Source organism: Schistocerca nitens, chromosome 1 (assembly GCF_023898315.1).
Source record: "Schistocerca nitens isolate TAMUIC-IGC-003100 chromosome 1, iqSchNite1.1, whole genome shotgun sequence".
NCBI lineage: Eukaryota > Metazoa > Arthropoda > Insecta > Orthoptera > Acrididae > Schistocerca > Schistocerca nitens.
This window is the reverse complement of record NC_064614.1, coordinates 625,555,142-625,572,458: the sequence shown is the minus strand read 5'-3', so window position 1 is coordinate 625,572,458 and position 17,317 is coordinate 625,555,142. Positions and strand designations below refer to the sequence as shown.

Sequence of the window (17,317 nt, the reverse complement as noted above, 5' to 3'; positions counted from 1 at the left end):
AACCTCGATTTTTGACTGCTGAGATTCATTGCTGACCTGTCCAGTTATTTGCTCAACTTGATTTGATAAACTGTCTTATTGCTGTTTCATAAACGCAAAGTCATTAGACATAGTTTCTTGCTGTCGACTCATACTTTCTTGCCTTTGATCAGTATTGCGTACTTGTTGATTCTGAATGATTGTATTGTTATCCATATCATCTAGTTTTTGTAAAAGGATCTAGTTCCGCACTAACAGATTTAGCTATGGTCCCGCCTTTAGACAGTGACGGTAATTTCACACGCCGCAGGTATCAAGTCATTTACGTTTACAGCTCTGTATTCGCCCACTGGTCCTTGATCTGACTCAGTCTGTGGATTTGTAAGAGGCCATCATACTGAATTGTCTTCTTGTAATATCATACTGACGTTCAATATAATTTGATGAAACTGCTGATTGCAATGCAGCTAATGTGTAAACAGCTCGTAGATGGTATTTCCGAGCAACTCAACATTATGAAACACTTCTTTGAAGGAGAATTGCAGATCGCAACTGCAAGCTACACGTCCGTAATTACGGAAATCCGCCGTCATTTACAATATATGGATCAATTACATAATAACTACAAAATTTTCAGATGATTAATTCTTTCAGTCTACAAGCCTCAAATAAGGGATTTTAGTGCTACGAAAGCCAGCAATAATATTTACTGCTGAATGATTGATGTATTGTCGCACTGTATTACCACGTGTTGTAACCGCAACAATGACGTCTTACCAAAAATGTGTCAGTTGCAGTTTTTTTCTTATTTCATGCCTTTTTCATGGATTCATTGGTTTTAAATACTTTCTCGAGGTAGTTTACGTCTATCTTCAAGGGTCCTCCAGTTCAGTTCTTTCAGTATTTCTGTGACACTCTCCCACGGATTAGACAGACCTGTGACCATTCGTGCTGCCTTTCCTTGTATACGTTCAATATCCCCTGTTAGTTCTATCTGGTCTGATGACCTACGATGTCTAATAGTGCTTAGAGCCATTTGACCCATCGTATCCGGTACGGATCCCGCACAATTGAGCAATATTCCAAACCAGTCGCACGACTGATTTGTAAGTCATGTCCTTTGCAGGCTGACTGTGCTTCCTCAGTATTCTACCAATAAACGACTGGACCTATGTGATCATTCCATTTCATATGCCTAGAAAATATATTTATATCAGTTGGCCGATTGTAATAGCGACTCACTTATATTGTAATCATTGAATACTACGTTTTTTGCGTCATGAGAAGTGCAAAATTTCACGTTTCTGAATATTCAGAGCAAGTTACCAGTCTCTGCACCACTTTGAAATCTTACCAAGATCTGACTGAATATTTAAGCAGATCGTTTCAGATAGCACTTCATTATAGATAACAGCCTCATCTGCAAAATGCCTGATTTTACTACTGATGTTGTCTGCAGGGTAATTAATATAGAACACGAACTGCAAGGGTCCTAACGCAATTCACTGTGGCACACCCCAAGTTACTTCTTTATCTGACGATGCATCTCCATCCAAGATAACATGCTGCATCCTGCCTGATAAAATCCCCCAATGCGGTCATAAATTTCAGTTGATACCCCATATGATCGTACTTTCGACGATAAGCATTGCTCGTCAGCATCCTTGGTCTGTCAACATTTGGTACGGTATTAAAGGCGTCAGTTTAATCCACTCCCTATAATGCATGTTACGCCGATTAACTTCGACGTGGTTCATAAATGTTGACGCGTTAGAGAACATTACGTGAGAAAAGAATTGCAAGTCTCTCTCTGTTTGTTTGAGTGCCTAATTGCAAAACTGCATCTGATTCTGAAAATCATTCCGAAAGAGTTCTTGGCACATGGAGATTCGGTAAGGACGGCATTTGTGACGGCGTAAGATCACCAAACACTTGGGTGGGCAATTCAAGACTGCCGCGGTGGCAATTCAAGACTGCCGCGGTGTTTTCGGTTACTTGCATGTGGATTTGAGGTACCACAGCAAGACCTGCGATTTCATTATTGATGTTTCCTTTTAGTTGCTCTGCGAGTGCGGTGTTTCGGCGTCAGACTTTCCTCGGTAGTAAACTGTTGCACAACACGATGAATAGTTGTACAGGATCACGGCCCATCAGCAAAACGTTCTGCATAAAGAACAGTAGCGGCGTCAACTTTCTTGCCGCCTGGCCGTTAATTAAAATTGTTTCGGTGTTCTCTGCAACAGATTCAACGTCCATTACGTCAACTGTGCCAAAAAAAGAAAGAAAAACAGGCTCCAGAGAGGAGTGGTGCCGAGACTTCACTGCACGTTGTGGGCCGCAGAGCGATGGGACGGGCTGGTGAATGTTTACACGACACGTGTAAAACCATGGCAGGTGCGACTGTCATATCACTTAATGGACATTTCACTATATTGTGGTGGCTGTGGTTTCTATTTCGCCAGTAGTCGCTTAGCGGCTAGCGCAGAAGTTTCGGCGGTTGGGTAGAAACACACTGAAACCAACACCCTGATGACGTGGACTAGCACGGCCACCGAAATTAAGCATTCCGACGGTTTCGGGACTCACTACAATCAAATCCGTAGCGAACAGAAAACTATGTTATGATACAAGTATCTTATTTACTACAAATGCCAATGTGGAGCCTTATTAGTTGTACTATACAATCACATTTTCAATACTAAAGCATCATTTGAACGTAAGAGTCAACCGTTAGAACACAAGGTTTACATTTACATCGTGAGTGAAGTATAGAATCAAATGCGTCCGTTCTTGATTGTAAAAATAGGTACACTTCATATTTGTCGATTACAGCGCCACCTACCACGAATGGAAAACAATGCTTTGAGTAAACCATACCTATTTTTTGACGTAGAATCCGAATATGCCTTAAAAATGGGATGTTCCCATTTTAAAATACAAGGTTGACCCCACCCATGAAGGAGGGATTGCTAGGAGATGGCCAGTAAAACACAGACAGGTGTCCCATTTACTGATATTAACTTTTCACCTAGAACATTTTCTTTTTCATACGATGCGTCGTTTGCGAGAAATTTAGTTGTCTCGAGTTAAGTACTAAAAGCAATGCTACATATTTACAATACAAATTTTGGTATTTCTATGCATTTATTTCACTGTTGTACAAGATTGTATTCTTCCGTATTATTATTTACAGTATAATCTTGAAATGCTGAACAAATGATTTCTGCATTACGATGTTTATTATCCTCTTTTATACACTCCTGGAAATGGAAAAAAGAACACATTGACACCGGTGTGTCAGACCCACCATACTTGCTCCGGACACTGCGAGAGGGCTGTACAAGCAATGATCACACGCACGGCACAGCGGACACACCAGGAACCGCGGTGTTGGCCGTCGAATGGCGCTAGCTGCGCAGCATTTGTGCACCGCCGCCGTCAGTGTCAGCCAGTTTGCCGTGGCATACGGAGCTCCATCGCAGTCTTTAACACTGGTAGCATGCCGCGACAGCGTGGACGTGAACCGTATGTGCAGTTGACGGACTTTGAGCGAGGGCGTATAGTGGGCATGCGGGAGGCCGGGTGGACGTACCGCCGAATTGCTCAACACGTGGGGCGTGAGGTCTCCACAGTACATCGATGTTGTCGCCAGTGGTCGGCGGAAGGTGCACGTGCCCGTCGACCTGGGACCGGACCGCAGCGACACACGGATGCACGCCAAGACCGTAGGATCCTACGCAGTGCCGTAGGGGACCGCACCGCCACTTCCCAGCAAATTAGGGACACTGTTGCTCCTGGGGTATCGGCGAGGACCATTCGCAACCGTCTCCATGAAGCTGGGCTACGGTCCCGCACACCGTTAGGCCGTCTTCCGCTCACGCCCCAACATCGTGCAGCCCGCCTCCAGTGGTGTCGCGACAGGCGTGAATGGAGGGACGAATGGAGACGTGTCGTCTTCAGCGATGAGAGTCGCTTCTGCCTTGGTGCCAATGATGGTCGTATGCGTGTTTGGCGCCGTGCAGGTGAGCGCCACAATCAGGACTGCATACGACCGAGGCACACAGGGCCAACACCCGGCATCATGGTGTGGGGAGCGATCTCCTACACTGGCCGTACACCACTGGTGATCGTCGAGGGGACACTGAATAGTGCACGGTACATCCAAACCGTCATCGAACCCATCGTTCTACCATTCCTAGACCGGCAAGGGAACTTGCTGTTCCAACAGGACAATGCACGTCCGCATGTATCCCGTGCCACCCAACGTGCTCTAGAAGGTGTAAGTCAACTACCCTGGCCAGCAAGATCTCCGGATCTGTCCCCCATTGAGCATGTTTGGGACTGGATGAAGCGTCGTCTCACGCGGTCTGCACGTCCAGCACGAACGCTGGTCCAACTGAGGCGCCAAGTGGAAATGGCATGGCAAGCCGTTCCACAGGACTACATCCAGCATCTCTACGATCGTCTCCATGGGAGAATAGCAGCCTGCATTGCTGCGAAAGGTGGATATACACTGTACTAGTGCCGACATTGTGCATGCTCTGTTGCCTGTGTCTATGTGCCTGTGGTTCTGTCAGTGTGATCATGTGATGTATCTGACCCCAGGAATGTGTCAATAAAGTTTCCCCTTCCTGGGACAATGAATTCACGGTGTTCTTATTTCAATTTCCAGGAGTGTATAAGGGAGGCCCAAAGGCCTTGCTATAGTGGTAACATCGTTTCGCGTAAGATCACCAAAGTTTAGCGATGTCGGGCTTGGCTATCACTTCGATGGAAGACCACCAGGGTGCGCCGTGCGCTGTTGGCAAGCCGGTTGCTCTCAGCCGTTGTCAGTCCAAGTGAGGAGCTATTTGACTGGGAAGTAGGGGCTTCGGTCACGAAAACTGACAACGGTAGGGAGAGCGGTGTGCTGGCCACATGTTCCTCCATATCCGCATCCAGTGACGCCTATCGGCTGAGGATGTCAAGGCGGTCTGTGGGTACCGTTGGGCCTTTCGAAGCGTGCTCGGACCGAGAGAGAGTTTATATAAGGGAGGATGAAGGTAACCTCTATAAGGCCACTCATAGACCCCCATATGCCTTCACACTCAGCCGAAATATTGAAAGTGAATCGTCTTGGTTGATATGTTATCTTCAAGGAATGATTAGGAGAATAATAATTTGGAAGCTAATGACACGAAAGCTTTAACTGCGTAGTTTCGAGGATAGAGATAAATTGTTATTCACTAAATAATAACTTGTAGATAATAAGAACTGGAAATAAGAGCTTCCTCCAAGTCGATTAGCATCTACGGATTATCTGCAGGTACTTATCGAGCTATTAACAGCGCAAATTGCGGGGTATTCCACCATTCGTGCGAGGAGCTTTGGCTGCGCCTGGATCTGTTCGCAACAGCCACGGCAGTCTGGAGCACGATGCAGAAACGCAGCCGGCGGTTGCAGTACCTGGCTACACTAGCAGGTAAACAGGCGCTGTGACGTTTCCCATGCTCTCTGGGGATCATTTATAAGTAAGGTAGTGTGAAACGTAGTCCATTTCTGTCGTTGTGCAGGACTAAAAAAAAAAAAAAAAAAAAACGAAACGTCTTCCCGCGCATATGAAATAGGAGGATGTAACATGTGTGGTTACGATATTTGCGGATGCTGATGGAGACAGATACTGAGCCGGCCGGAGTGGCCGTGCGGTTCTAGGCGCTACAGTCTGGAACCGCGAGACCGCTACGGTCGCAGGTTCGAATCCTGCAACGGGCGTGGATGTGTGTGATGTCCTTAGGTTAGTTAGGTTCTAAGTTCTAGGGGACTGATGACCTCAGAAGTTGAGTCCCATAGTGCTCAGAGCCATTTGAACCATTGAGCAGATACTGACAGGTCTCCGGCTCTAGACAACGTACTCGATTTCTGTATCTACTAAGTCTGGTAACTAGTTCTACCTGTATTATAGGCCCTCGCAGGAAATACAGTTGGGTGTAAGTCGGAAACAGCTGGAATACTATTCACTAAAAGTTATCCCACTGATGGTTAAAACTGATGTAGTTCCCTTCTGCTATGTATTTTCTTGGCTACTAAATATTTAAAAAAATTAATTATTCTAGTGGAACAAAAGTACCTCATAGAAAATAGTGTCTTCTTAAACAATGTGAACAAACAACAGTGATCTACTACGATGACGAGAAAAATGTAGACATGAAATATTTTAGCGTTGGCGTAAATAATTTAACGAGTAACAGATATGAGTTTGACAGCACAACTCTTTTAGTTCATATATCGCCAAAGTAAAGGAATTTGTTTCTTTGTTGTATTTGTTAATTACACGCACAGTGCCACGGTGTATTGTTATCTGGAAAAGCTTTTCCAAACGAAAGTTTCTTCCATTTGATCGTAGGAGCAGTGGGCACTTTCCTTGTATACTGAGTCTATATTCTCTACTTTCTCTCCAAGTACGTATTTTACTTATGTGATATTCCTCTGACTACCAGCGGATTTCGATTAGTCTTGATGAGAGTCCTTGGCCGGCGTCAGCTCAGCAGCTTACGTCGTCCAAAGTTTGAGTAATTTTCTAGTAGACTTAAATGGTATTTTTATAAATGGTAGCCGAAGTCCCAGTTTTTCGTTCTGTCACGGGTTGCTCGCCAAGAAATATGTTTAAATAATAATGAAAAGTTGCCTGTAGTTGTATTCGGTCTGATTCCTGATACTGTACCTGCAAACATTCAAGTATTCTTTTACATTCTTTCTCCTGTACGTAGATGTATAATGTGTCACATTTTCTGCCAGATATCAGCTTCATATTTGGCAGCGTTGAGTGGTTTGCAGTCGGGCTGCAAAATATTGAATTTACTGTGCGGACTACATTTCGTGTGATGAGACCTCGGTCTTTTCTGGTACATTTCCTAATAGTCATCGTGTGCTAGCATGAAAACAAGTGGATGATAATTTCCTGCACATAGCTCTTATCGTCGCAAACCGAAGTTTTTATTAGATTTATCCTTTGCCTCCTTTCCAGAGATGTCACTAAATCTGACCATGACGCTGTCACTTTAATGGGCAGGAATCTAGAATCAACAATGTTCCAAATTAGGCTCCAATTTGTTTCTGGATGTTTCAGTGTCAAGTAATGTCTCGGGACATGCCACGAGTGAAAGTGGTATAGACATACAGCCGTCTGTTTGGATCGGTGTAGTTATGTTGCAGATAATAATAATAAATACAGCATGGTATTGATCGCCCCGCATCTAGATTTATTGGTTTGGTGGCATTTGTTGACATATTTTGAGGCGTGTTGGTATCTTCCTGTTATAGTGCCTTCGTTCTTACTAACAAATCTGTAAATGTCTTTAACTATATGGCCACGCAATGTTTGTAAGTGTCGCGCAAGCCAAGGTTACCACCATGGTAATGGAACACAGTTTTGAGAATGTATAATTTAAATATATTTAAACTCTACACGAACCACGCCACTAATGCCATGATTTATCTAGCATAATTTCTTCCCATCTGTAAGACTGCCGAGAAGTAACCGTGTTTTGCAAGGAGATAAATAGTGTTTGCATCTGTTCAAGTTGTGCAGATGCAGATATGTACCTAACAAAAATAATAAGATAATACTAAAACCTCATGGTTCACAAAATTGATCAGAACACTGTTCCAGATGCAACGAAAAAAACGTGCCAGATTTGACGCTTTATCTACTGTAATTGTAAAACCTGTAAAGCCAAGCTCCATCATTTTCATTTTCATTGTCAATGAAGTATTATTTAATTCACAGCAAATTATTTTGTTTGAAAAATGATAGGGATTCATTAAAATGCATGAATCGTTCAGAGATCTTGTAAGTCCGAACGCTGTTATACAGGCGAAGTACGCTGAAGTGAAAAAAATAGTGGGGTACCTCTTGATATCGTGTCGGGCCTCCTTTCGGCCGTCGTAGTGCAGCAACCCGATGTCGCAGGGACTCAGCAAGTCGTTGGAAGTCCCTTACAGAAGTACATAGCATGCTACCTTTATAGCTGTCTATAGTTGCGAAAGTGCTCCAGGTGGAGGATTTTGTGCACGAACTGACCTCTGAATTATGTTTCAAAAATGTTCGATGGGATTCATGTCAGCAATCTGGGTGGCTAAATCATTCTTTCAAATTGTCCATAATGTTCTACAAACCAATCGCAAACAATTGTGGCCCGGTGACAAGGCGCATATCATCCATAAAGATTTCATCATTACTTGGGAATGTGAAGTCCACGAATGGCTGAAAATGGTCTCCAAGTAGCTGATCATAACCATTTCCAGTTAGTTGGACCAGAGGACCCAGCCCATTCCATGTAAACACAGCCCACACTATTATAGAGCCACCACCAGTTTTCACAGTGTATTGTTGACAACTAGGATCCATGGCTTCGGGGGAGGGGGGTGGGGGAGTGATGCGTCATACTCGAACCCCGTCACCTCATACCAACTGAAATCGGGACTCAACTAACCAGGTCACACTTTCCCAGTCGTCTTGCTTTCAGGTCCAACTGTTATGGTGACGATCCCAGCAGAAGCACTGCAGGCGATGTCGTGCTGTTATCAAAGGCACTCTCATTGGTTGTCTGCTGCCATAGCCCATTAACGTCCGGATTCGCTGCGAGGCCCTAATGATACGATGGTCGCATGTCCTACCCTGTTTCTGCTGTTATTTCACACAATTTTACTTGTCTGTTATTACTGACAACTCCAAACAAACGCTGCTGCTCTCGGTCGTTAAGTGAAGGCCGTCGGTCCTTTCGTTGTTCGTGGGGAGAGGTAATACCTGAAATTTTTATATTCTTGGTACACTCTTAACACTGAGGTTTTCCGAATATTCGATTCCCTAAGGATTTCTGAATGTTCCATGCGTCTAGCTCCAACTACCATTTCGCGTTCAAAGTCTGTTAATTTCCGTCGTGCAGCCATAATCATAGGGGAAACCTTTTCACATGAATCACCTGGCTACAAATGACAGCTCCTCCTAAGCACTGCCCTTTTATAACTTGTGTATGCGGTACTGCCGCTATGTGTACATGCGCATATCGCTATCCCACGACTTTTGTTATCTCAGTGTACATCAAGAGACTGAGAAGTCCAAAAACACTCATACAGTATGATTATTACTTATGGTGATACTTATAAATTCAGTAAAAATATTACATTCTCAACACTTTGATTTGGGTCTACATTTCCTCTTTGTAGATGAGCTTCATATCTGCCTCTTGAATTAACAAATGTTGGCTTTTTTTCTGAAAACTTATGTCGTTTGGAAACGAAAATGCTGTCTTTTTTCTGCTTGGAGTAGAAAGAGAATATATTTTTTTTTTCGTCCCTTCCATTGTTCTGGACGTTCGCTTTCAAAGTGTGAGTAGAGCAAGTGCAGTTCTACATTTGAAATCAATCAATGGATGTGTCCCTTTTACGCCAGAGTGTGAAATGTAGGGATACATGAGGGTCATTTCAACCACTGAAAAAAACGTTCAGTACCAATACTGTTTTGACTTTCTGTCTATCTTATGTGGAGATCTCACCATATCAGTTCTATCTGCGCGACCCAAGTGTTCATTATAATCATATACGACTGTTAGTGACTCCACTTCAATCTTTGATCCATCGTTCTGGTTTCTGAACATACTGCATACTTTATTTTCATGATAATTTGAAAAAAAGTGGATTGCACGATTGTCAGTCCACATTCTGCGAAGTATTAGCACATACCTGAAGAGATGCCATTTGAATATTTTGTTCATTGCCTGCGTCTTTCTCATTAGCACTTAGTTCAGGTTCATTAATATTTTGTGAGGTACTAGCATACGCCTGAAGAATATTTGCGTTATTAGTCCGTGGAGTTACGCATCATTTCACCCTCACTGTCGTCACTACATTCAGAGAGTGTATTAATATCATCAATTTTCTAGTTGAGTACGAATTTCTTTGTCTGTTAGGCCTCGTCTTCAATAGGTAGTCATAACCTGAAACAAAAAGTTCACTAACGTTTTACAAATCAAGCATTATTTCTATTGCTTTTTTTATAAAATGAAACGTCATATTGTAATCAGCAAGTTTATGTCTGTATTTACAAAATGTGAAAGCAGAAAAAAAGCTGTAAACATCAAAACAAACTTGTGAAGTCCCTATCCTGGACCTGACGGGACTGATAAATCCCAATCATATTTTCCGTTGTAACTGAATATTATTGTTGTACAGTATTGATATTTTACCCGGATTAACATTTGTTTGCACAAAGGTAAGTTCACAGAAATTATCACATATATTAGTTCACATATAAATCTTATTTTTACTTACGTAACATTGCAGCGTTGATCCACACACCAAGCAGCCATTTGTAGTACAGTTGCTCACATTTCAGGCTGGTGTATTGGCTTCGGAACGGCTGTACTGACATCCAGCGTAGTAAGCAAAAACTGCGTGAAATAAGTCTAACAGGTTAACTCCAACCTCCCACCACTCAATGAAGGGCTGAAAGAAGGTAGAACCCCAAAGATTGGCGAAGTTTTACCGAAGCTCGAAATTTTGCGCAAACTTATGTGAGATGCTTTTAATAGTTTCGATAGCGAAACTCTGTCTCGAAATCTGGCAGAAATCAAAAATAGATTCTGGTCACATGTGAAGAACACCAGCGGCAAGACGCCATCGATACCCTCACTGTGCGATAACAAAGGTTATGTTACTGATGACAGTGCAATTATACAAGAGTTACTAAACTCTGTTTTCCGAAATTCCTTTATCAAAGAAGACGAAGTAAATATTCCAGATTTAGTATCAAGAACTACTGCGACCACGAGTAACTGAAAAACAAATATCCTCGGTGTTACGAAGCAACTTACATCACTTAATAATCGCAAGCCCTCCGGTCCAGATTGTACCCCAGTGAAGTTCCTCTCAGAGTATGCTTAAACAATAGCTCCATTCTTAAAAGTCGTAAACAACCGCTTTCTCGTCGATAGATTCGCATGCAATGATTGGCAAGCTGCAGAGGCCACATCAATATCCAAGAAATCACAGAGCCATATCGCTAACGTCTATTTGCAGCATGATTTTGGAATATACAGGGTTATTACAAATGATTGAAGCGACTTCACAGCTCTACAATAACTTTATTATTTGAGATATTTTCACAATGCTTTGCACACACATACAAAAACTCAAAAAGTTTTTTTAGGCATTCACGAATGTTCGATATGTGCCCCTGTAGTGATTCGGCAGACATCGAGCCGATAATCAAGTTCCTCCCACACTCGGCTCGTCATGTCCCCATCACTGAGTTCGAAAGCATCGTTGATGCGAGCTCGCAGTTCTGGCACGTTTCTTGGTAGAGGAGGTTTAAACACTGAATCTTTCACATAACCCCACAGAAAGAAATCGCATGGTGTGGTGGTCGTTAGTGTTTAACGTCCCGTCGACAACGAGAGCATTAGAGACGGAGCTCATGCTCGGGTTAGGGAAGGATTGGGAAGGAAATCGGCCGTGCCCTTTCAAAGGAACCATCCCGGCATTTGCCTGAAGCGATTTAGGGAAATCACGGAAAATCTAAATCAGGATGGCTGGAGACGGGATTGAACCGTCGTCCTCCCGAATGCGAGTCCAGTGTGCTAACCACTGCGCCACCTCGCTCGGTAAAATCGCATGGGGTTAAGTCGGGAGAGCGTGGAGGTCATGACATGAATTGCTGATCATGATCTCCACCACGACCGATCCATCGGTTTTCCAATCTCCTGTTTAAGAAATGCCGAACATCATGATGGAAGTGCGGTGGAGCACCATCCTGTTGAAAGATGAAGTCGGCGCTGTCGGTCTCCAGTTGTGGCACGAGCCAATTTTCCAGCATGTCCACATACACGTGTCCTGTAACGTTTTTTTCGCAGAAGAAAAAGGGGCCGTAAACTTTAAACCGTGAGATTGCACAAAACAAGTTAACTTTGGGTGAATTGCGAATTTGCTGCACGAATGCGTGAGGATTCTCTACCGCCCAGATTCGCACATTGTGTCTGTTCACTTCACCATTAAGAAAAAATGTTGCTTCATCACTGAAAACAAGTTTCGCACTGAACTCATCCTCTTCCATGAGCTGTTGCAACCGCGCCGAAAATTCAAAGCGTTTGACTTTGTCATCGGGTGTCAGGGCTTGTAGCAATTGAAAACGGTAAGGCTTCTGCTTTAGCCTTTTCCGTAAGATTTTCCAAACCGTCGGCTGTGGTACGTTTAGCCCCCTGCTTGCTTTATTCGTCGACTTCCGCGGGCTACGCGTGAAACTTGCCCGCACGCGTTCAACCGTTTCTTCGCTCACTGCAGGTCGACCCGTTGATTTCCCCTTACAGAGGCATCCAGAAGCTTTAAACTGCGCATACCATTGCCGAATGGAGTTAGCAGTTGGCGGATCTTTGTTGAACTTCGTCCTGAAGTGTCGTTGCACTGTTATGACTGACTGATGTGAGTGCATTTCAAGCACGACATACGCTTTCTCGGCTCCTGTCGCCATTTTGTCTCACTGCCCTCTCAAGCGCTCTGGCGGCAGAAACCTGAAGTGCGGCTTCAGCCGAACAAAACTTTATGAGTTTTTCTACGTATCTGTAGTGTGTCGTGACCATATGTCAATGAATGGAGCTACAGTGAATTTATGAAATCGCTGCAATCATTTGTAATAGCCCTGTATAATGCGTTCGAATATTATGCATTAGGTCGAAGGAAACGATTTATTGATAAACAGGCAACAGGGATTTAGAAAATATCGTTCTTGTGAAACACAACTAGTTCTTTATTCTCACAAAGTAATGGGTGCTATCGACAGGGGATGTCATATTGATTCCATATTTTTATATTTTCGGATGGATTTTGAGACCGTTCCTCACAAGCGACTTCTAATCAAACGGCGTGCCTATGAAGTATCGTCTCCGATATGCGACTGGATACGCGATTTCATGTCAGAAAGGCCACAGTTCGTAGTAACTAATGCAAAGTGCTCGAGTAAAGCGTGCGCCTGCTTAGCTGGGTGGTAGCGTGCTTCCATTCTCTGTACTGGGTCCGGGTTCGATTCCTGGCCGGGTTGGAAATTTTCTCCACTCGGGGACTGAGTTTTGAGTTGTCCTCATCAGCGGCCGCAAGTCGCGCCGACTGAAATATGACTTGCACTTGGCGGCCGATCCCGATTGGAACATCCCGACCAAAAATGCAATAGGATAGTTTTTTTTAATCGAGTAATGCAAGGAAGTTTTATGTACCCTCTGCTGTTCCTGCTCTACATTGTTTGTAGATGATGCTGTCATTTACCGCCTTGTGATGTCAACAGATGATCAAAACCAATTGCAAAATTATTTATACAAGATATCTGTAGGCTGCGAAAAGTGACATTCGATTCGAAATAATGAAAAGTGTAAAGTCTTCCACAGGAGTAGTAAAGTCAGTCAGCTAAATTTGTATTACACTATAAATCAAGCAAATCTAAAGGCAGTCAATGAAACTAAATGCTTAGGGATTACAATTACGAACAAGTAAAACTGGAACGATCACATAGATAATGTGGGAAGAGCAAACCAAAAACTGCGATTTATTCGAGAAACACATAGAAAGTGCAACAGGTCTACTAAAATGAGTGCTTACACTACCCTTGTCCGCCATCTTCTGGAGTATTACTTTGCGATGTGGGATTCGCATCAGTTAGGATGACGAAGGACACCGAAAGAGTACAAACAAGGGCAATTCGTTTTGCACTGTCGCGAAATAGGGGAGAGAGTGCCACCGATATTATACGCAAATTGGAGTGGCAATCATTAAAACCAAGGCGCTTTTCATTGCGGCAGGATCTTCTCGTGAAATTTCAATCACCAACTATTTCCTTATAGTGTGAGAATATTTTGTTGGCGTCCTCATACATAGGGAGAAATGATCGTCGTAATAAAATAAGAGGAACTGGATCCTGCACGATAATATTTAAGTGTTTGTTTTGCTACGCGCTACTCGAGAGCGGAACGGTAGAGTAATAGCTTGAAGGTGATTCGATGAACCCTCTGCCAGGCACAAAAATTGTGAACTTCTGAGCAGTCACATAGATGCAGATGTAGATGCTATTCCATTAATGAAGCCTTAATTAGCTGTACTTGCCTTCACAACGTTTTTCCTTTTTTCTCTTGTGGCTTGGCTCTAATGAAGTTTCTCAACTAGAGTCTGGAGTGTATGTATATCTTCGAATATACTCCGCCAGTCACTATGCAGTGTGCACGGTGGAGGGCACATCGTACCGGTATTAGAGATGGCTGTCTGTATGCCTCCTTACACCCCTTATCTCTCTTGTCTTACTCTTACGATCTGCACGCTTGTTATGCGATTGTGGCAGCGTAATGGTCACACAGTCGTCTTAGAATATAAGCTCTCTAAACTAACCCATGAGGGTTCCACAAGAACTAGGGTGGATTCTTTCTTTCCTTGCAACGATTCCTATTTGAGTTCCACGAGTATTTCCGTTACACTTTCGTATGGACTATGCCGACCTGTTACGATCGCTCGACGTTTCTGGTCTCAATAAGGACTCCGGCAAATGGGATAATACGCTACAAATGAACACAATGGAGTCTCGTATTCTGTTGTTATAACAGATGCACTCCATCAAATCTAAGACTTCTCTTCGCCTTTCCTAACACAGCTTTTCCTGTAATGTCCCAATCGTGCAACTTGTTAATAGTTTTGTTACGTACTTATACGGTGTGATACGCTCAGGATGCTCACCATAAACCTTGTAATCAGCTATTATAGGGTACGTCATCTCTGTTATAGTCATACTCTTGCGTCTAGCGATACTGAATCAGAGCTGCCATCCGTCCTACCAACTGTAAATCTTTTGCAAGTCGTCTGCATTTCCTTATCGTCAACTAAAGACGACACTTTCCTGTCTACGATAGCATCGTCAGCCAACAGTCTGATAGTGCTTCTGAACATATCTGATAAATTGTTTACGCGTACTAAGTCTGAGGCGGCTGGAAATTAGGCGATGAGAAATTAGGGCCCATACGTAGACTTACAAACAGCCGTTTTTTCCCTCTGTTTTTGCGGGTGGAACAGGAAGAGAGATGACTGGTAGTGGTACACTCACCGTGCGGTGGCTTGCGGAGTGTGTAAGTAGATGTAGTGGAACAAGCTTGTAGGGAAGGCGAATGGATGACTTCGATTTACTTCCAGAATTTTGGGAAAGTGAGGTTCGTCTGTAGAGGAGACCGCCTCTAGGACGCTAGTGCGACCTAAGTTTTAATCTTGGTATCGTTGATTTTTTTCGTGTAAAACAAACTGAAAAAGAATGTCTCCAGTCGCAGGTTTATGCTCCTGAAAACACACTGTTCCGGAAATCCACTTACATTATTTTTTTCTGTTTTAAGTTGCGTTTCTAACATTTCTATAAAGTCAAGGTGTAGCGGATGTCTCCCAGTCCGTTCTGTTGAAAAAGATGGAAATAGGGGCTCTATGTGCCTTGATAAGTTACTACCTCCAAATATGGTAACATAGTAAGTTGGCCGTTAGAAGAAGTTGCATATTGAGGGGATAAACTGCACGTCTGTCAGAATGAAGTTGGCGCTCCACTGATTGTCTGAGATGAGGACTGTTTGCCTCAAATCTCTTGAAGACGTCTCGTTGCTCCTACTTGGAAACCTTCCCCGCAGATAGCTTTTTTTTACGCTTTATTGCGGCCCCCTCTTTGCTACACACCAGCGGCTATTTGCCGCGAGTCCTTTGTTACCAGCCATCTCCGCCGTCCCCGCAGAGTCTTCTGGGCTTGACGCCCCGGGGCAATCTCGCTTCGCGTTAGAAAGATGTCGACGCCTGGTCACGTCCGAGGAACATGGACGCTTACATGTCTCCGGCAAATGCATCTCATATCCTGTGTTAAATAAAGAGTATTCCCCTGCTGTTAGCGTCTTGCTGACGACCGATCCCGTAACGCCCGCGTGGGAGAGCAACTACGCCAGCCTCACGACCGGAGGAACGGCTACCCACCCCTCCAGTAGCGGGCATACCACGACAGGCGGTTACGTCTGAGAGAACCTTGCTTAGCTCCAGGAAGGTCACAGTGTTGAAACGTGGGGTATGATCTAGAACCATGAAACAGACGGATGTTAGCGATATTGGTTGCAGTACTATGCATTAGACTCTTACCCTTTTTGTGAACAGCGCAAGAGGCTCTTGATAAATGTGAGGAGGAAAAGTAGTTGTCTCCTCGATGTATTCAATGTAAAATCTAATGTAATTCCGTCAGGGCCTGGTGCATTGTTCGCTTTAAATAGTCTTAACTGTTTCTCGATATTGACGGTGCAAGTACCCAAATCTCCCAATTGTGAGTAAGGGTGGCAATCAAACATGGATGCATTGGTATCTTCTTGCGTGAATACATATTTCAACGCAGAATTCTTTCAGTTTCCTACTTCTATCTTCAGTTTCAACACGAGACGGGTTCACAATAGACTGCATGATACGGTCCCGTTCAGTTACTTCGATTAGGATGAGAACTTTTCCTACGATTCTATAATAACGTCTGAGTGTGGAAATTATCACAGGCCTCACGTATCACCCTTCTAACAGATGCATGAGTTGCTATCAACTTCTTCCTTTCCACATCTACATTTACACCGTATGGTGCATGGCGAGGGGTACCTTCTACCACTCCCATCAGTTGCCTTTCATGTTCCACTCGCAAATGGATCGACGAGAAAACGACTGCCTGTATGCTCCCTTTCAAGCACTAATTTATTATTATCGTGATTTCGCAGAGCTTACCAAAAATATACGTTGGTGGCAGTAGAATATCGTTCTGCAGCCCGATGCAAATGCCGATTCTCTAAGTCGTCCCTACAGGGATTCCCATTTTAGTTCACAAACGAGCTCTGTATTACTCGCGTGCTGATCGAATCTGCCAGTAACAAATCTAGCAGCACGCCTCGGAATTGCTTCGACGTCTTACTTTGATCCAACATGATGGGAATCGCAAACACTCGAGAGCAGTACTCAAGATGGGTCGTACTAGTTTTCTATACGCGGAGTCCTTTATAGATGAGCTACACTTTCCGAGAATTCTCCTAATAAACCGAAATATACCATTCGCCTAACCCGCTACCACCCTTAGAGCGAGTTACATCTCATATCACTTTGCAACGTTTCGCCTAGACATCACCAATAGTGTATTTGAACATTACAGATATGTTTTTCCTGCTCATCTGCATTAAGTTACAATCGTCTAAGTTTATAGTTATCTGCCACTCATCATACCAAATAGAAATTTTGTCAATTCAACCTGTGTCCTCGTATAGTCGCTCAACGACGTCACTGCCCCATGCAC

General features: G+C 43.6%; 1 protein-coding gene across 1 annotated transcript in view; it reads left to right on the top strand.

The window, feature by feature from the left end:
* Positions 1–5,348: 5,348 nt before the first annotated feature.
* Positions 5,349–17,317, top strand: part of LOC126236618 (facilitated trehalose transporter Tret1-like) — a 96,271-nt gene continuing 84,302 nt past the window's right edge. The window contains exon 1 of the mRNA XM_049946071.1: positions 5,349–5,440. Coding sequence (XP_049802028.1) covers positions 5,395–5,440 — 46 coding nt within the window. The 5' untranslated portion in view covers positions 5,349–5,394. The remainder of the gene's footprint in view (positions 5,441–17,317) is intronic.